At 40.4% G+C, this 21,093-nt stretch overlaps 1 protein-coding gene, 1 long non-coding RNA gene and 1 pseudogene across 3 annotated transcripts; 2 read left to right on the forward strand and 1 right to left on the reverse strand.

Annotated features, from left to right (window-relative positions):
* Nucleotides 1–1,481: 1,481 nt before the first annotated feature.
* On the forward strand, nt 1,482–2,658 carry LOC132415315 (protein-L-histidine N-pros-methyltransferase pseudogene; annotated as a pseudogene).
* Nucleotides 2,659–7,489: 4,831 nt separating this feature from the next.
* On the reverse strand, nt 7,490–13,561 carry LOC132414523 (uncharacterized). The gene is made up of 4 exons (XR_009516967.1): nt 13,431–13,561; nt 12,209–12,479; nt 11,343–11,550; nt 7,490–10,060 (listed from the first exon to the last, which is right to left on the reverse strand). It is a non-coding gene; the product is annotated as an uncharacterized lncRNA (long non-coding RNA).
* On the forward strand, nt 13,247–17,018 carry SRSF1 (serine and arginine rich splicing factor 1). Of its 2 annotated transcripts, XR_009516966.1 has the most exons (6): nt 13,247–13,554; nt 13,972–14,156; nt 14,523–14,695; nt 14,895–15,081; nt 15,457–15,575; nt 16,491–17,018. XR_009516966.1 is itself a non-coding variant. In XM_059997142.2 (5 exons), exons 1-5 carry the CDS (start codon nt 13,361–13,363, stop codon nt 15,477–15,479), a joined length of 762 nt encoding a protein of 253 aa, XP_059853125.1. In that variant the 5' UTR covers nt 13,247–13,360; the 3' UTR covers nt 15,480–17,018. The 2 variants fall into 2 exon arrangements, 1 of the variants encoding a protein (XP_059853125.1); XM_059997142.2 differs by having other exon boundaries at nt 15,457–17,018.
* The last annotated feature ends 4,075 nt before the right edge of the window (nt 17,019–21,093 follow it).

Below are 21,093 nucleotides of genomic sequence, written 5' to 3' on the forward strand. Positions count from 1 at the left end.
GAATAGCATTTTAGGCGGTGTGCCAAGACTTTTTTTTTTTTTTTTTTTTTTGGCTTAACTGTTCAGGTTCTGGCCCCCTGATCTCCACTTTCCTGATTGTGGCAGAGGAAGCAGCATTCTTGAGAGGTCAGTTCTGCAATGTTCAGGGAGTCACACCTAGAGGTACGCCTTGAGCCCACTCCTCCATTTCTTCCAACAATTTTGTAAGTACCTAACTTCCTGTATTTAATCCCTTTCTGCTTAAAACACCTGGAGTGTTTCTGTTTCCTGCATTGAACCCTGACTAATGTAGAACTAATATTAAGAATTCAAAGTGTTTGATAGAATCAGATATATTAAATGTGTACTTCAAATGTTTAATAAAATTTGATGAACTACTTATATAATATGCTAAATGTTTGAGGATTTAATCTTTTAAATGTAGGTATTAATTGAATATTAATCATAGAATAAGTAAAAATAATGGATCTTACCCTTATACAACGTATGATTAGATTAATAATTATCAAGATTTTTAAGTTTAAGAAAAACTAGAGTTTAAAACTTAAGCATTTTAATATACAGTCATCCCTCAGTATCCGCAGGGGATTGTTTCCAGGATTCCCTGTGGATACCAAAATCTGTGGATGCTCAATTCCTTATATAAAATGGCATAGTATTTGCATATAATCTAATCACATCCTCCCATATACTTTAATCATCTCTGGATTGCTTATGTGAACAAAAAATTAATCAATAGTCAATCTAAGAGAGAAATGGAAAATTTTATTCAAGCCACCTGAGGATTATAACCTGGGAGACAGTCTTTCTGAAAGCTCTGAGGACTGTTCCTCCTGTTGGAGGTCAAGGCACAGTTACATAAGTTTTTGAGACAAAGGGTTGTACATCAAAGTAACATATTGATAGTTTGCATAGTCCAACAAGGTGAGTAGTGGGTTATTGTGACACCTTACAGGATTGAGACAGGAACGTTATCTCCTAAGTAGTTACCTTGAGGGGACCAGGAGGAAATTGCTTTTTTTTGGTGAGTAGGCATCTTCTAAAGGGATCTAGTTAATGTATAATGAAGATGCACAATGCATACTAAAGGGGAGTGGGATAGTGGCTCAAACAGGCAGAGAGAGAATTTTATGTTTAATTTTTCTTGTAATTTTTCTTGCCTTAAAATAATCTTATTCCATCACTTATAATACCTAAAACAATGTAAATACTATGTAAATAGTTGTAAATCCAATGTAAATGCTACGTAACTAGTTGTTAGCATACAGCAAATTCAAGTTTTGCTTTTTGAAACTCTCTGGGTATTTTTTTTTTCAAGTATTTTCAATCCGCTGTTGGTTGAATGCGCAGATATGGAACCTGCAGATACAGAAGGCCAGCTGAATTGAATATCAATTAAAACATAAGTGACCCCCCCGCCTCGGCCCTGAAGGGGCTGGATGGGCGAGTTGGGCGCGATGGCTCGATCCTGGGCGGCGGCGGCGGCGGCGGCGGCGGCGGCGGCGGCGGCGGCGGCTGGAGGCGGTGGCGCGTCCTCCTCCTTGCCCCGGCGCCGGCGGTGATCCGAGCGAGTGGCCGCGGCCCCCGATGAGACTGCTCGCGGGCTGGCTGTGTTTGAGCCTGGCGTCCGTGTGGCTGGCGCAGAGGATGTGGACCCTGCGGAGCCCGCTCACCCGCTCCCTGTACGTGAACATGACGAGCGGCCCCGGCGGGCCGGCGGCGGCCGCCGCGGGCGGCAGGAAGGAGAACCACCAGTGGTATGCGCGCAACAGAGAGAAATTACGTGAATCACTCCAGGCTGTCTTTGTTCAGAGTTACCTTGATCAAGGAACACAGATCTTCTTAAACAACAGCATTGAGAAATCGGGCTGGCTGTTTATCCAATTATATCACTCTTTTGTGTCATCTGTTTTTAGCCTGTTTATGTCTAGAACATCTATCAATGGGTTGCTAGGAAGAGGCTCAATGTTTGTCTTTTCACCAGATCAGTTTCAGAGACTGCTTAAAATTAATCCAGACTGGAAAACGCATAGACTTCTTGATTTAGGTGCTGGAGGTGGAGAAGTCACAAAAATCATGAGCCCTCATTTTGAAGAAATTTACGCCACTGAGCTGTCTGAAACTATGATATGGCAGCTTCAGAAGAAGAAATACAGAGTACTTGGTATAAATGAATGGCAGAATACAGGGTTCCAGTATGATGTCATCAGCTGCTTGAATTTGCTGGACCGCTGTGATCAGCCCCTGACTTTGTTAAAAGATATCAGAAGTGTCTTGGAGCCAACTAGAGGCAGGGTCATCCTTGCTCTGGTCTTACCTTTTCATCCCTATGTGGAAAACGGTGGCAAGTGGGATAAACCATCAGAAATTTTGGAAATCAAGGGACAGAATTGGGAAGAACAAGTGAATAGTCTGCCTGAAGTTTTCAGAAAAGCTGGTTTTGTTATCGAAGCTTTCACTAGACTGCCATACCTGTGTGAAGGTGACATGTATAATGACTACTACGTTCTGGATGACGCTGTCTTTGTTCTCAAACCAGTATAAACACGTGGAGCTTGAAATTTTCACAGTCCACCCCAAGAATGTATGCTCTGGAAGAGGGTCTGCGTTCTCAATTATGCGAAGGGAGGACCTTTGGGGACTGCCATTCTAAATCTCATGTAGGAATTTAGAAAGCCAAAATACTAATTATTTCTTTGTAGTGTGTAAAAGGAATGTTTTTAAAAAACAAAAACCCAACTCTTTGAGGATTTTTATTAACTCTTTACTCAGTAATGCAGGTCACACTCCGATTATGGAAGATATTTTTTATACTTAATTGCAGTAGGGACTCATTCCCAGGCAAAGCAATAGTCATGACTTCACATGGAACCAATAAATATGGATTGTTTTTAATAAAATGAAGACTGGCAATAAAACTGTCCATCCAGTTGCAAATATTGGTTATAGGATATAGCCACTGATACTCTTTCATGTTTAGAAATTCTATCATTATTCAAGAAAATGTTTTTAATCATGCTAATAAACTTTTTTGGAGATTAAAAAAAAAAACATAAGTAAGTATAATAATATCCCCCCCAATGGAAGTTTCCCCTTAGTAAAAAACACAATGGACAGTTAACACTCTATCTCCAGTCCCTCAGACAGCATCTAGCACTGGAGAGTGTTCAATGAAATTTGTTAAGTGAATGAATGAGCAACAATACCATGAAACAGATTTTATCATCACAATTTTAATGATGAAGAAAGTGAGGTTCAGATAAGCTTACCACTAGGCCAGTAGCCCCTAAAATTGGGTGTATTCACCCAGGTGGTATGTGATACAATACTATACGTTTTAAAATCAAATGTCTTATTATGTGCACGATTGTGCAGAAGTCACATACACAATACATTAAAATGTACGTATATGAAGGGCTTGTGCTCAAAAATGTTTTATTCATGGTGTGAGTGGTCAGGAAAGTTTGTAGGCTACTGGCGTAGACCGAGGACAAATTGTCCTCGGCAGGGTCACGTGGCTTTATGTTCGTACCGTGGCATAGTGAGAGTGCTCGAGAAACGTTCTGAATGAGAATGAAAACACAAATAGACGAATCAATGAATAAAAGAAGATGCCCCAGGTAATACACCTAGTAAGTAGAGGTGTCAGGATTCAAATTCAGATCTCTTTAGCTCCAAAGTCTGTACTTTTCTAAGAACAGGCTCCTGCTCAGCACACCAGATTAGCAAGGGGGAACCTGAGATGTATTTCCAACTAGTTGGTTAAAAAAAGAACACGTAGGGCTTCCCTGGTGGCGCAGTGGTTGAGAGTCCGCCTGCCGATGCAGGGGACACGGGTTCGTGCCCCGGTCTGGGAGGATCCCGCATGCCGTGGAGCGGCTGGGCCCGTGAGCCATGGCCGCTGAGCCTGCGCGTCCAGAGCCTGTGCTCCGCAACGGGAGAGGCCACAACAGCGAAAGGCCCGTGTACCGCAAAAAAAAAAAAAAAAAAAAAAAAAAAGAACACATAGATAAACCCCGAGCAACAAAAAAAAGCATTACATTGATCAGGAGGTTTTTAATCATCCAGTCAGCTTTTCCACAAGGGAGACATCCTTCAGAAACATAGAAAGACAAACGAGCTGCATCACATTTCCAATAGCTACATGTTTGGATAGCACTAGAGGCTGCATTCTGTGTGGCCAGGGGCACTTTTGTTTCTCTATGTGATACATGGAGAGGATGTCTCAACTTCTTTTCAGCATAGGTCATATCTTCCATTTCAAAAACAAAAACAAACAAAATCAATTTAGGCAAGACCTCCAACCTTCTTTTCTACTAAGCTGTCTATCCACAACATCAAATTAGTCACAAGACAGACTCACTTGAGTTTCACTTCTTTCTTCTTCCAAAGAGGAGTAAAGTGGACTGATATCTGAGCCAAAAACATTGAAAATCCAAGCACATAGGTGTTTACAGCCTGAATAAGAACGACTATTAATTATTGAAAACCTGTGTGCAGAGCACTCTACCACTAGTTGATTTCCACATGTTATTTCATTTAATCTTCACAACAACCCCAGAAGTATTATTATTATCCCCCATTTTATAGATGAAGAAACAGAGTCTTAAGTAGGTTAAGGGAGTTATGCAAGATCACACAGGTAGTAAATGGTATAGGAGATTTAAACAAAAACCCATCTTGTTCAAAGCACATCTTTCCACCATACCCATACCAGATTTCCGGATTCCAGAATAAGATACGCAGAGAAGTGCCTCTGCCTACCCCTAGCTGCCAAGAAGTAACGTAAGCAAGAAGTAAACCTTGGCTATTTTGCTAAGCCACTGAGATATGGGGGATTGTTTTATTATTGAAGCATTACCCAACAGAAGTCTGTTGGTATAGATGTCTTTAAATACAGTGTCGTAAACTTTGAAAACCACTTTAATAACATGGTACAGTGCAAATCATGCTTAGTGAGAGTCTCTATTACTTTATACCATCCCCGAACAAGTACTTACTTTTACTTAAGACAAAGGCTCAAAAGTGCTTGAAGCTCTGCAGGAAAGACCATGAGTCGGTCGGGGCATGGCTTTGGCATTCAAATAGTTGCATACAAATTGGTGCATAAACGTCTAAAGAAATATATTTTTTTGTTGTTCTTTTTTTAAATTGAGAAAATCTTTTAAATCTCCTATTTAAATCATAGTTGAGAAACTAAAGAATATCAGTTTGAAGGGACACCAAATTACAAGTCATCTTGGAGGCAGGGGGCAAATAGCTTGGTCTAGCCTTCCTTATACAGCTCATATCAAAAGGGGGCTATTTTTGGTGGAATTTCAAAGTCACAGAGGTTGAGAGACAGTCTCCTTGACTGGGGAGAGGCAATTATATTCTCTTAAGGGCAATTAGAGAACTTTAACAGTACACTGCTCAGTGGGCTTCCCTGGTGGCACAATGGTTAAGAATCCGCCTACCAGTGCAGGGGTACGGGGTTCAAGCCCTGGTTCGGGAGGATCCCACATGCTGCGGAGCAACTAAGCCCGTATGCCACAACTACTGGGTCTGTACTTTAGAGTCCGTGCTCGGCAACAAGAGAAGCCACCGCAATGAGAGAAACCTGGGCACTGCAACTAAGTGTAGCCCCCGCTCGCCACAACTAGAGAAAGCCCGCACGCAGCCGCGAAGACCCAATGCAGCCAAAAATAAATAAATAAAATAAATTTTAAAAAAAAAAGTACATTGTCAGGTGGGAACTGTAACTAGAGTCCCAAATATTTATATATTTACTTGCAAACTAAGAATTTATAAGAAACGTTCTAGAATTGTGACTTGATAAAACATTAACAGAAATATCTATAGTTTTTTTAAAACCTGGATTTAGTTGAAGCTAGGAAAACACATTTTAAGGTGATAAGCAGTTACTGTATCTATAAAGGTAGAAGATATGAATAATCCTTTAGACTGTTTCTTTTCTTTTATGTTAGGAAGCCTACCCAATGGGGCTCTCCAGTTGCACAAATATAAAATAACACCCACTTACCTTGGGAAAAATTATAAAGAAAGCTCCTTTCTGACCGCAGATATTTTAGACTGAGAAGCTGAATATATTATCAGTACTGGGGCATGTAAATCATTGTTTCTGGCAAACACATGCTATACCACTGCAAAATTATTATGGGGGATTAGGAATGCATAGACAGAAATACTTACCTCTATATGGATGTAGATATGTTTTTGCGGGGATGTGTGTTCCTGTTTAAGCTGTGTCTTGCACTATAACAGAAACAGATCCAGGAGACCACATAAAGGATGTTCAAACTTGTTTTTCATCACTTACTAGAAGAACTGAAACTGGAAAAAGAAAAATGTACTGGACCATGTTTGGCTGATGAGGTTCAACCTTGACTATGCAGTGAGAAGGTCCTACATGTGGTATTAATTGCAAACAATCCAGACTTTGGAAAATATATCAATGTTGGCCCATAAGGAGGCAGAGGGAGAGGTTATATTCCTGCAGAAAAGAGAGGGAATTCCTTTAGAAGCAAATATTCTCATTCTCAATTGTCTTGTATAAAGATAGATCCCAAGACAGGAAATGGAGACTCTAAATTAAGGGAAAGAACTTTTCCTCCCCTGGAGTCTGGATACTACAAAGGGTAGAAATTAACTTGGAAGGAATTGCAGCTGGTGAGCTCCTGACCACATGGAGGCAGGTGGGGGCCAGACAAGGAAGGATCCCATGGGCATGGGTCTAGACTGTAGACTACACAGGTATCCACATCTAGTAGTCCTCTGGGGCGACTGGTGGTACTAGCAGCAGCCTGAAAGCTGCTGGGCTCCCAGAACTGTGGAACACAATCTGCAAATTTTGGAAATTTACCTACAAATTCCACAGTGAGTGGACATTAACAGATACTTAGAACAGAACCTGTATGGACTCTGCATACGACATTGCATCAATGCAAGAACAATTACAGAAACCTGCACTCATAAGACGAGCAATTTTGAGTCAACGAGACGACAAAAAGATGCAACCGGTTGGAACAGAGCAGCACCTTCCCTTCTGGGCTGGGCAGGCTGGCAGGTTACCTTAGCATTACACCGTAGTAATGGGTGCTGAAGCATGTGTAAGCAAAGTATCACTTGAAGAAGTGTACTACTTATGTTTACAACTATTAACAATATATTACCCATCAAAAACACCTACTAGAGAAAGAACATGACAAAACTGAACTTATAAATTAGGTTTAGGCAAAAATTACAAAAGCAGGTTTTTCCCTCTTGGCCAGAGGTTGGCAAACTTTTTCTGTAAAGGGCCAGATATTTTAGGCTTGTGGGCCATGTATTCTATGTTGCAACTACTCAACTCCGCAAGCAAATTTAGAAAAGTAATTCTGAGAGTTTTCAGCTAATCTAACTTTTAAAACAGTAAAGGGTGAAAAAACAGTCATACTCTCAAAATTTCAAATAAAAAAATTTTTATTGAAATTATTTCTAACATACTTGACAGACACATTAACATATAATACCATTACTACTACTACTAATAATAGCTAACACTTATATAGGGCTCATAGTATAAGATAAAATTGCCAAAAAAGATAGCATTGTTAGCAAATAAAGGATATCTGCCATATTTTTATTATAATTCTTTAAACAGCCATTTACTCCAATTAAGAAATGTACAATATGATTTGGTGTTTTAAGAGAAAGAACTTAAATTAAGCAAGAAGAGGGAGAGAGGGAGTAATAATATCAATAGGAAGAGGGAGACATGGAAGAAGTATATCTCTTTGTAATAGATCATTTTGAGAGCTGTTTTCTGGCAAAATCATGTTATTGTTATCCGTAATAGGACAGTAAAGATGGGCAGAATTAGCCAAAAACAAAAAGAATCAAAGAATGAGGGAGGCCAGTCCTAAAATAAGATTACCAAGACTATATTATTAGATGATTTACTTGGGCTTGAAAAGTGGCTATCATTATTACACTGTGAAATGAAAAACAATCCTTGTACCCATTGTGTCTATCCACTGACAGAAACATGATACAGTTTCCATAGAAACAACATTCTGCTCATCTAAAGTCCCATTATTTTCAAAGAGCAGTCAGGAAATAGTCAATAATATTCATTTTAACAGAAAATGTACTCGTAATAAAGGGAATTACAGCAAAAATCTGTCCTCAACCTAGTTTACTAGGGAAGATGAGACAAATATAAATGAAATAAAAAGATATACCATTAATATTTCTTCCTTTCTCAGAGAATACTAATCACTAAACAGGTGGAACAAGGGAATAGAGAACTATGCAAGTGAACTCTTTCTGGAAGTAACTGCTATTCACGGCGGAATTAAGTACTCCTAATCTTTGTGTCTCTTCACCTAGTAAAGCTAACAGTTATCCCCATAAATGACAGTAAGGATTGATACACAAATACTGAAAACAGAATTTCCAGATTAGGGAAGGCATATTTCAGTGCAAATTACTCTAGAACACCTCCAAGCCTTAATAACACCTTTAGAGGAATGGTACTGGAGAGTGATTTTGCTGATTGTGGAGATATTTTTTTCCCCAGTCATTTAAAAATTTTTTTATTGAGTTATAATTTATATACCATACAATTCACTTGCTTTACTTGTACAATTCAATGGTTTTTGGTATATTTACAGATCTGTGTAACCATCACCACAGGTAGATTTTAAGTGTTAGGAAAATAACTGAAAAACTGAGTCTTGTGATTTCAACCCTTACGGTAACTAACTCTTTGAATTTCCTTTTTTCCCGAAGTAATTATTTCCAGGGTACAGTATAGTGCTTACACTAGTTTATACTTACAGGATTGAATCGAAAGCATTTAAAGTTTCTTTTTGCGGAAGTAACTTTACATACACAGCAAAAGTATTGAAATAGGCAGCTTCTAAGAATTAAACTGGTAAAATCCATACTTAATGAATTGTGAGAGCAATCCATAAAACTGTCCGTGACTGTGTAACTGAGGAGTTTAGAAACACTCTAAAGCCCTAATTAAGATGAGGAGGTAATCTCAGGAGGCAAAACGAAGTGGCTGTAATCTGGTCAGCAAAGATCTAATTAATTGTATAGTACACTGTTCAGAGAAAATTTTGCATGAAGATTAGCCTACAGACAGAGAATTGCCAATCTTTACCCAGCACTATTCGGGGAACAGAGATGCAAAGTCCAGAGGGTATGAATCTTCCTGTCTTTGAAGAGGTACACTCTGCTGTGGGGCAGAGATCATTTATCAGGTTTCACCAGGATCTGAATGAGACATCTCTCAAAGCGATTCACCTCATTTTGTTTTGATTCCTTATTTACTAAGAAACTGTCTGATTTGCTTTCCAGACCTGACAAAAAGTTTTCTTGGTGTGTACAATTTGAACATCACGGTTATCAAAAATGAATCTGTTTCACCCCCCAACAAATGAACAAATGGTTTGGTTTATTCGCTTTCTTGTTTTTCACTCTTGTGTACTAAAACATGCCAATCTACTCTGGGACACTGATAGTGTAAGATCATACCCTTAAATGTAATAATTTCCAAGCTAATGTCACCCAAGGAGACCTTGATAAACAGCCATCCAGACTTTTCTCGCTACACCCTGACCTTGTCATAGTGAAATAGACCAGGACCCTATGGTCCTTGCCCCCCCCCCCCGCACCCATGTCCTTAGCCTGCCTTTTAAAAAAATATTTATTTATTTATTTATTGGCTGCGTTGGGTCTTCGTTGCTGTGCGCGGGCTTTCTCTACTTGCGGTGAGCGGGGCTACTCTTCATTGCAGTGCACAGGTTTCTCATTGCGGTGGCTTCTCCTGCTGCAGAGCACAGGCTATAGGCGCGCGGACTTCAGTAGTTGTGGCACGTGGGCTCAGTAGTTGTGGGTCACGGGCTCTAGAGTACAGGCTCAGTAGTTGTCACGCACGGACTTAGTTGCTCTGCGGCATGTGGGACCTTCCCGGACCTGGGCTCAAACCTGTGTCCCCTGCAGGGGCAGGCAGATTCTTAACCACTGCACCACCAAGGAAGTCCCAGCCTGCCTTTTGTCTGTGGAAAAACTTTAGCCAAAGGATAAGTTTAATCAGAGAAGTGAGAAAATGCAGAAACAAAGAAAACAGAGGAGACCAAATAATAGTTTAGTCATTAAGCATAGTCAAGGACCTTTAGTTCCTCCTTAAGGGCTATAGACAATATTCTGAGCCACATCCTGTGAGCTGTCTTATAGACACTGAAGCCCCCACCAGGTGGAAGAAGTTAACTACATGATGACCAGGCTGTAGCCATGACATAAGCTTCCACAATTCCGAAAACTGGCCTCAAAGAAATGGAAACAAACCGAACCTGGAACTGAAGATTAACTGTACCTAAAACAATCAAGATGACACTGGTAAGACCACTGATGACCAATTTCAAGATGACTGTCAGAGCTGACTGTATTATTTCTGCATGTGGCCCCCTCCCTCTGTCTATAAAAGCTCTTGCCCCAATTGTCGGGGGCGGAGGGGTGGGGGGAGTCGGCCTTTTGGACAGGCATCTACCCTCCCCCACAGTCACTGGCATCCAAAATAAAGCGAACATTCCTTTCCACCAACCTGGCCTTTATTGGTTTCTGAGCAGTGAGCAGCCGAACCCCACTTTCGGTTACAAGAGACCCCAGAACCTACAATTTGGTTACACTCAAACACGGTAAAATAGGCCAAGAGAGAAACAAGAATGTCCTATTCACTCTCTATTAAATTTTACCCTGTATTCTTCTGAACTGAACAGAATCAGAAATGACTGCATTAAATTGGACAAGAATAAATCAAAGCAAATTCATGGTTTTCTTATTTTTCTGGAATGAAAATGCCTTGAAATCAAAAGCACCTATGTTTAAATCACTTCAGTTATTACTGACTTAACATTAATCAACCAAAGATGAATCTGAATAATCATAAATGGATGGATAAAATTAGATAGAAAATGTGCTCAGTAAATAAATATTGAATGTAAGAACCAATACATGATGTGCCTGGAATTCTTTAAAAACTCTCATCTCTTCTGCTGCTAACCAAGTAGGATAGTGCTAGAAATGAATAAATCTGTTGAAATAGTGTCCCTTTTGGTCAGCTTCTCACTGAAAAATTATCAGGGTCTTCTCTTTTTTTTTCTTTTGGCCGCACTGCGCATGTGGGATTCCCTGACCAGGGATGGAATGATGGAACCCATGCTCCCTGCAGTGGAAGGAAGAAGTCCTAACCACTGGACCTCCAGGAAATTCCCAGGGTCTTCTCTCTTTAAATTGAAAGTTCAGTTTAAAAATATGTCATTGAAGGATGAGCTAAAGCAGTGGTCCCCAACCTTTTTGGCACCAGGGACCAGTTTCGTGGGAGACAATTTTTCCGCGGATGGGGGGTCGGGTGGGAAGTTTCAGGCGGTAATGCGAGCAATGGGGAGCGGTGGGAAGCGGCAGATGAAGCTTTGCTCACTCGCCTGCCGTTCATCTCCTGCTGTGCGGCCTGGTCACGAACAGTATCGGTCCTCGGCACAGGGGTTGGGGACTCCTGAGCTAAAGGACAGACAAAAAAGTACATGCACATATACTCATAATTTTGGAAACCACCGAAGAGATTTCAAGGACTACCAAAGATCCTCTATGGATCTGTTGAGGAGCAAATTAAATTTGTATTTTGGGATTACTAGAAACATTTGTAAAATACATTCAGTCAACTTTCAGAAATGAAAACATGCCCTTCTGCTAAACGATCTATTTTTTTAAATTTCAAAGGCACTTTGGATTTTGAACATACTGTGTTCCTTTCTTTACTGTGACTTCCGGGATGGCCACAGGCAAATTTGCAGTCCATCTCTAGGAGTTCACCAAATTATTACTGCAGGCATTTTGTGTACTAATCTTATCAATGCCTTCATTTTAATCCTCCTCCCTAATTTTCCCCGTGATTTCTCCATCCAGTTTTAGTAATGTTTTATGGTATCTCTGTAAACTGCCTCACATCCCTGGGGAGAGGGAGTTGCAAATAAATACATAATATGAAAAAAATTATCCTCACACTTAGAGTGCAGATCTGTTTTAGCATATTGATAACTGCAGGGTTGTTGTTGTTTTTCTTAATTTGAATTCATCACTAATATTTAAAAACCCCAGCATTTCATATAAAAATCTAGATTTCAGATGTCACTGAGGAAAAAATGTAAAAAGTTCTTACCTCCCTGGACCAGCATGCTACCAGGATCAGTCCTGAGCAGCAACTGTGGTCCCCAGTGGTCCCAGTAGTACTCACACATTCATTGTGCTCATTCATATTACTTGAGAAGCCTGGTAATGACTTCAAAAAAAGGAAGGAACTTCAGGATTCTGCAATACACACAGGCAGGAGCGCTTTTTCTCGTTCTTTGAAAGCAGCTGGAGAAATAACAGGCACAATTCATTCTGCAACCTTCACTGGACCTTTCCGCTGCGTTGGGCCTAGCGATAGGCTGTTGAAGAGAGAAGCAGAGGTCTGGGTCCTGGGTGGCAGGTACCACCAATGACTGGTCAGAGCACGAATCACCGCCACTAGCACAAGGAGTGTTTAACTGAGCTATATACAAAGCTCGGTTCCGAACCGAAGGTGGAACGGTACTTTAGTGTAGTCTATTTACTAGGGAATCTAAGCTGGGTTCCCCTCCATGAGACACGTAAGCAGCCCACGGCCAGTTCGCAGGAGACGGAGCGGAAAGACAAAGTCACGGCTTGGCTCTGCATTGAATCACAGACAACGCAACTGCTGAACTAGGCGCACTCTCCTAGGACGCCCCCGTTTCCGGAGCAACCGCCCGGTCCCGCCCCCTTAGACTCCGCCCCCGTGAGTCTTTCCCGCCAAAGGCCGTTAACACCGCAGAGCATGGTGGGACAAAGCTCTCGGCTAGGTTTCACCAAATCCTTTCAGGGCGCCGTTGCTTTAAGAGACCCATTCCTGGGGAAACTGATTATTCTTTAGGACTCGACAGAGGTTAATAACCCCTTTTATGAGGGCTCTGTATTTAATCTTTACCACTCAGCCGGTCACTTCATTCGCGAACCTCTCCACAAAATCGGAAACGCGGGAACTTTTTTTCCCTTCGCGCGGAGGGTGACGTCGCGCGTGCGCCAGCGTGCCTTTCGCAGCACCCGTTACGCTTCTGCGCGTGCGTAGTGAGATCGAATAGCTGCTTCCTCCCGCTTCTCTTCCTCCCTCCCCCCATATCCGTGCGCCGAGCTGATAAAGGCGCCATTTTGGAGGGGCCGCGGGAGACGTGGTGTAGCTGTGGGCTTGCTCTGCTGTTCGCTAGGCTTGGTGGGAAGACCTGTTCTCGAGTCCGCGCCTTTCGTCGCCGCCATGTCGGGAGGTGGTGTGATTCGTGGGCCGGCAGGGAACAACGACTGCCGCATCTACGTGGGGAACTTACCTCCAGACATCCGAACCAAGGACATTGAGGACGTGTTCTACAAATACGGTGCTATCCGCGACATCGATCTGAAGAACCGCCGCGGAGGACCGCCCTTCGCCTTCGTTGAGTTCGAGGACCCGCGGTGAGGCGGTCAGGGTCTTGCTGCCTTGAGGAAATAGGTTGGAGTAGTTGGGGAAGGCTCCAAGGCCTTCGCATGGAGAATGGGGAGGTGGGCTCTGAGGTTGGGAGCAAGACGAATCGCCCATGCAGGAGTGGAGTGAGGAGCCGAGTCGTCGAGGCTTCTCTTGTGGCTGGGCCCTCCGGACGTCCCCAGAGCCAACTTGCAGGCTCGGAGCGGGAAACTGAGGCGCCGAGGGCTGCCGTAGTGGTCGGCAGCCTGGCGTGCTTCTGGGTGGGGGAGGGGCCATTCCTATTATGCAGCGCATGTGGGCTCTTCCACCCCAGGTGCGCATGTGCGGGGGGCCGCTAGCTCTCCGACCGAGTTAGCCGCCCCTCCCGGTCCTTTTCCTTACCCCTTTGCTCTTCTGTGATCACGCAGGGATGCGGAAGACGCGGTGTATGGTCGCGACGGCTACGATTACGATGGATACCGTCTGCGGGTGGAGTTTCCTCGAAGCGGCCGTGGTACAGGCCGAGGCGGCGGCGGGGGCGGAGGTGGCGGGGCTCCCCGAGGCCGCTATGGTCCCCCGTCCAGGCGCTCTGAAAACAGAGTGGTTGTCTCTGGTGAGTTGACCGTTCCGTGCGAGTTGATGAAAGGGGGCAGAAACCATTTTGAAGTTTTCCTTGCATGACCAGTTTGACAAATGTAAGTTTTCATGCCAGGTCTTAAATTATTTTAGTCCTGTGGGTGAATTTAGTAAACAGGGATTGCTGTATTTGAGATTTGCCAAATTAGGTTGCAGTACCTAGAATATGAAGATCCTTACTTTGCAAATAATTTTGGGCTCTTGATTCCAGAATCTTAACAGCTCCTTAACCTAGGATGTTAAAAATAATCGTTAATTTTAAAGTAATCTTTGTTCTAATGTAAATTTTAAGTTTAATGTGAACTTTAGGATAATTGGTATTGAAAAAAAATAACTCTTTCAGGACTGCCTCCAAGTGGAAGCTGGCAGGATTTGAAGGATCACATGCGTGAAGCAGGTGATGTATGTTATGCTGATGTTTACCGAGATGGCACTGGTGTCGTGGAGTTTGTACGGAAAGAAGATATGACCTATGCAGTTCGAAAACTGGATAACACTAAGTTTAGATCTCATGAGGTAGGTTATACACTTATTCTTTTCTTTGGCCAGAATTGGATACAGTGGTCTTAACAGTGGAATTTGAAGGTAAGATTCAGGCAAGGGTGTCCGAGTAAACCCAGTAAAGTGCCTCTGGTTTAAGTTACATTGAATTCAGCATGCCTGAAGACAGGTGAAAGCTTAGATCTTTCAATCGAAAGTTCTGTCTATTCAATAGGGAGAAACTGCCTACATCCGGGTTAAAGTTGATGGGCCCAGAAGTCCAAGTTATGGAAGATCTCGATCTCGAAGCCGTAGTCGTAGCAGAAGCCGTAGCAGAAGCAACAGCAGGAGTCGCAGTTATTCCCCAAGGAGAAGCAGAGGATCACCACGCTATTCTCCCCGTCATAGCAGATCTCGCTCTCGTACATAAGATGATTGGTGACACTTTTTGTAGAACCCATGTTGTATACAGTTTTCCTTTATTCAGTACAATCTTTTCATTTTTTAATTCAAACTGTTTTGTTCAGAATGGGCTAAAGTGTTGAATTGCATTCTTGTGTAATATCCCCTTGCTCCTAACATCTACATTCCCCTCATGTCTGATAAATTGTATTTTAAGTGATGTCATAGACAGGATTGTTTAAATTTAGTTAACTCTCCATGCTCTTCAGACTGTGATATTATGTAAATGTCTATTCTGCTCTGGTTTGTGTGAACTGGGTTGTTGGGGGTGTTTGTGGTTATCTTACCTGGGGAAGTTCTTATGTTTATCTTGCTTTTCATGTGTCTTTCTGTAGACATATCTGAAGAGATGGATTAAGAATGCTTTGGATTAAGGATTGTGGAGCACATTTCAATCATTTTAGGATTGTCAAAAGGAGGATTGAGGAGGATCAGATCAATAATGGAGGCAATGGTATGACTCCAAGTGCTATTGTCACAGATGAAATTGGCAGTATTGACCTTATACTAAAAGGCAAGGGTTTAAAATGATTGTACATCTACCTTAAAACACTTGCAAACATCTTATGCAGTGACCTTTAGCTACAATTGCTTTGCTCTTTAAACCTTGGCAATTGTGGCAAAATTACGTTGCCCATTTTGTAACAATTTATTTTGCTCCCTACCCTTTTTTGTTTTAATAGGGACTAATGTGGGAAGAACTGGCTAATTTGTCACAATGCTTAGTTACAACTGTTAATGTGTGACCTGCTGTTGGTGTACATGTGGGTACAGGGTGTCTTTAATTCCAACCGGATAGAGTATAATATCAATACTGCTAAATCTGCATGTCCTCTGTGTGACTGATATAGCGTTGCTACTTCATTTTTTTTAAGACAAAATGAAAGCAAAATATAGAGTTCCAACGTATTGGTGTAGATAATCTAGTTGGGAATACTTTTAAGTCTCACCTTCCCCTTTAAACTAATATTCATAATTGACTCATATGTTTAAAACACTTTAATTTACAAATTAAATTACAGATGGGAGCATTAGATTTAGTTTAGACTTAGGTGGGTAGCAATACCAGTAAACTCAACTACATGACTTTTTGCAACCACAAAACCTGTAATACGCTGTACAGTAACAAGTGTTGGCATTATCAGTTGAACTGTAAATATAAAATGCTTCTTCCAGTTAGTCTCTATGATGATTAAGTTTCTAAAATTTATCTGAACACCATTCAGAAACTTGTTTTGGGGAATTTGATAGTTATTGATGTACATCTGTTAAACTGATGACAGACATAACTCATCATTCCCCAGAAACCTTTTTTGATTACAGTATCTAACATTTTGCCTCCTCTTTTTTGGTTTTGCTGGTTATAAAGGTTTGGATTGGAGAGGGCTCACTGGATCCCAATCCTTGGAGCTGGATCATTGGATTCAAATCATAATGTGGATAGGATAGGGAGGATGAATTACAAGGATTCATGGAGCGGGATCAGATTACCAGGAACATAGGAGTGGATTCCTGCCCCAACCAAACCGCATTCGTGTGGATTTTTTTTTTTTTTTTTTTTATTCAACTTAATTGGCTATTCCAAAGATTTTTTTTTTTTTCCTATTTTTGACGATTGGAGCCCTTAAGATGCACGATGGAATTGTGTTTTGCATTTTTTGGTAAAAGGAGCAAAGCGAGGACCTGGAGATATACGCTGGAGCAATCTCCTTGGAAGGATTCAGCACGAGTAGATGGTAAACATTTAAAGGGGAAAGGGGGGGTTTGTTTAAAATAGTAAAACAGTAAGTCACTTCTAAATTTAAAGAAAACAAAATTGGAGTTGAAGACTAAGTAGGTTTCCAATTGGCTATTGCCGTTTTTCTTTGAAAAAATAAACATTTTTTTAAAAAAACTATGCATGGTTGTCCTTTTTCCTCTTGTAAGAATTTTTACTGGTTGACTAGTCTCAGTTAATACTTTAAATTGATAAGATTCCGATTCTTGTGTTTATGTGTTAGTAAATTAAAGGTTCTTGAAAGGACTTTTCTAATAAATGCTATTAGCTATCTGTTAATTGTTGTGAAAAGTCTTCAGGGGAAGATAAAAAATGAGAATAAGGCAATTGTGTATGTAATATGGTAAGTGAGGCGGTGATCTAGTCTCTGAAGGATAAGTTTCAGAGCTTTGATTTAAAAATGATGAAAAGCTTATAGATGCTGCTTATTTTGGGTGATCATCTAGACAGCATAGGGTTTTGTGCAAAATTGGGTGAGGGCTAGTAAATTAATGGTGTTACTAGCCTTTGAGTTTCTCAATAAAACTAAACTCATCTAAAAAATTGGTAAGTTTTAAATTCAGCACAGATTAGGATTCTTAACGTAAATTACATTTTCTGTTCAAAGTGTGAATAGCACACTAGAAGATTAACTGCTTATTTGAGTAAATCATTGCTAATAAAAAGCTGGGCATTCTTTAGAATTTTGCCTTGGAAGTCTTCTCAACCATAAAGTTATTCTGTATCCAGAACATACCAAAGCAGTGATTACATCTTGTAGTCTACTGGTTTTTGTATCTTTACCTGATAGCCCCTTGGTGCTAAGTTTTCAATTTAGAGTTGGGGAGGGGTTTTTACTTAGAATTCCTAATCTGATTTCCTGATAGCTAGTCACAACCATCAAACCATTCTTTTTCTACACCCAAAAGGTAGCTAAGTCCTAACATTTCCCTTGGGTGTTAATTATCCTTGGAAGCAGAATTTAAGATTGCTATTCAGGTGACGTAATTTCAAACCTAGGAAACACTAGAAATCTTGGTAGTAGAGAAAATGGGCCCAAAGGGATTTGCATAAGGTCACCCAACCAGTACATTTAAGTGAACCTTATGGAATGTCAGGAGGAAGAGGAGGGATTTTGGAATGTCAGGAGGAAGTTCAAAATTAGGATTCCATTTTAAGTATTTAAGCAAAACACTTGGTATAGATTCATTAAGGGAGTAACTCTAGTTATGTGAGAATTCAAAACAACTGTTCAAGAGCAGACAGGCACGTAAAACAAGTTCTGTTTCATCTGTAGAATATACAATTGGTATTTTTTAATGACTAATTTTGGAAAGATTAACATGAGCTAGACTTAAGCAAGCCTGGGTTCATTTGTGTTCATTGAATATTTTGGAAACAGAACCAAAATGAAAATTGCCATCGCTCAAAGTTGGCAAAGTTAAGTTGCCATCACTTAAATTGCATTTAAGCTACGCTGAAAGATGTGCTCTACTACAGGTAGTTCCAACCCCTGACTGAAGTGAGGTAGAAAATATTACTTCCCTAGTATATAGGCTGTTTAAGATTAGAGAGGACGTAACTGTTTGAAAGGTAGAAGGATGCAGGTTTTCCAGTTCAGTAAGACCAGACAGCTAAATGCTGTAAGGGGAGAGGCAGACTTGCTGTTTTTCGGTCTTAGGAAATGGACCTTAAATCTCTACCTAGATTAGCAGCTATTAGAAGAAAGTCACACCCTTTTGGAACTAAAAAAGCTGTCTTGGATTTTCCCCTTTTCTCCCTATTTATGTCCCCTTAGATATTGTAGGGAGCCTATAATTAGTTTATTATTTTCTAACCAAGGAAAAACTTAAGTCTCTAAGAAGCAATTATTTTTCATAACGTCAGATTGAGTAACCCACCTTGCTGTTCAGCCCACATCCTTCTGGAAACAAAAGGTAAGAAACCCATTTTCTGATTCCTAATTGTTTGGGATCTGAATTTTATTAATTTAAAAAAGAAACTCTTTGGAATATGGACAGATTTCCCTCATTTAAAATGTTTTTTCCCCTAAATTTTATAGTTTAATAATATATTCCATTATTCGTGTATCCACGCATAGTGCTTAAGTTCCATATGATTCTAGAATTTTAACTTTCTCAGTTTTGTCTTTGAAATATATTTGCTCATTAGGGCTGGTGTTCTTTTTTCAAGTTTCTGTGAAGGTGAATTTCTTGTGTGCGTTTTTGCTTACTTTGTACATGAAGTTGTGATGAAATTGCAAACAAAATAAGTTATATGTCTGTTATTTACCATAAATAGTATTAAAAGGCAAGAAACTCCATTAGACTGAAGTTGTGTTATAACCATCCTTTGGTTTAGCTTATTTCTGTCATGGTATGAAGAATGCAAAGGCAGAAAACAGGTTCACAATCTCTTATCCCAAAACTCCAAAAACAAAGTTTTTTGTTGTGGAGCAAATTGAATATAAAATGTGACCAAAATCGATGCCTTTGTTTTGCACTTAACTGTGACTGAATTGTCTTCCTGCAGAAATATTGATGTGTCAGTTGCCATAGGTTTTGCTGAGAGTGTTATGTGATAAAGGGTCTATATATGATATATGGTATATATATGCATTTTATAAAGTGCAAAAAGCTCTGAATTTCAAATACATCTGCCCCAGAGAGTTCCGGATAAGGGATTGTAGAACTGTTACAGGATACACAGAGCGAAAGCTTCTGTGTAGTTTTGAGCATGTGAATGAAAACAAACCGGTTACTGTGGATCCTTTATTGATTGAGCTGTAAGTTCCCCGTCTTTTTAGACTGAAGCAGCCACAAGAAAAGGTATGACTCACATTTCTTTATGTTCTGTTGCTATGGTGGACTCTCATCAGTTGTACTCCATTGAAGGAAATATCCTGCCATCCCATCCTATATGGTGGAATACTCTATTTGGGGGTAATTTTTTCTGGTACTTTTTTTTTTTTACAGGAACATTGATCAATATGACCCTATAGGAAAAGGTGGGATTGGCATGAAGTAAAGAGATTATAAGGAAACATCTGTTCATTGTGTCTCTCGTGATTGTCTATTGAATAAATAGTAATCCTGGCAAAAACTTTTGCTTTAAATATAGATCCAAGAAGTTAACGGTATACTTCAACCAGCTTATTCTTGTGGTTGAGAACTTGGGGGGTAGGGGGCGGTGCTTCTTGCTAACTTTGAAAGCTATACCCGACAACCTTGAATGTGGTTGTGATTTTGTAGGGATGGAAGGAGAGAAGGATTTTTTTTTTATTACAAAAGTCGCTTGGTGCTTCTGTAGTCTCTGTCAAATACTAGTTAATTTAGGCAGAAGTAACCTCATAATAAACATTTCAAAATAGATGCCTCACTGGGTTATGGGAGAGAAAAATCAAGCATACCTTTGCATAAGGACGTTCCCGGTTAGGTAGGTATGCAAAACACAAATGAAACAGAACAAACATTTAGAGTTAAGTAGATCCTGGGTGTTTCATCTTCATCTCTTAGAAAAAGTTCTAACATTCAACCATCAGGTTAAAGTATCTTTAACTCCTTTTACAATTATTAATAGAATTACCAATGTGAAGATAGTAGAAACTGAGAGCTTTTCTAGAATGCCTTATTCATCCTCACCAAGTATACTTTGAACAAACATTAATTTTGTAGGGATGCCAAGTGCCTAATGAGTTGTTTGGGTTTTTGTAGGGTTTTTTTACAATGGTCTATTCCACTCCCAATTTGAGTAAACGCTAGGGAAATTTACTTAGCCACTAGAGGGAGCTATGATACAAAATCAACCAGGAAATACCCTAGGGTAAAGAATCCATACAGCAAGGTGGAAACTATATTAATCCTCTATATCAGCTCCAAAGTTAGGGTTTTTTGGTCTAAGTTTTTTTCCTGAAACTTTACCTTTGCCTCCCCATCTGTTGGGCAGAATTCTTTCCCTTTTCATTTAGGTTTTGAATAGTACTTGATGAGTAAATCTGTAAATCAGAAAACTAACTGGGTTCTGGGACTTAGGAGAAAATGCAAAAGATGTGAATCTGCTTGTTTTTCTGCCTACCTTGTATATCTCCAGGTATGGAATAGTAAGGCCAGAGTGTAAGAATTGGGTACAGGAGTAGATGTGTGTGTGCCTCCCCCCCCAAATCTAGCCCAAAAATTGGTCATATAATGTAAAAATGAAGTATGCTTTCAGAAGCCTT

This window comes from Delphinus delphis, chromosome 19, assembly GCF_949987515.2.
Source record: "Delphinus delphis chromosome 19, mDelDel1.2, whole genome shotgun sequence".
In the NCBI taxonomy this organism is placed as follows: domain Eukaryota; kingdom Metazoa; phylum Chordata; class Mammalia; order Artiodactyla; family Delphinidae; genus Delphinus; species Delphinus delphis.

Coding starts and splice junctions, on each gene's coding strand:
- SRSF1 (XM_059997142.2), top strand. CDS start 13,361: ATGTCGGGAGGTGGTGTGATTCGTGGGCCGGCAGGGAACAACGACTGC. Junction 13,555..13,971: donor GTTGAGTTCGAGGACCCGCG/GTGAGGCGGTCA, acceptor GTGATCACGCAG/GGATGCGGAAGACGCGGTGT. Junction 15,082..15,456: donor TCATAGCAGATCTCGCTCTC/GTACATAAGATG, acceptor GTCTTTCTGTAG/ACATATCTGAAGAGATGGAT.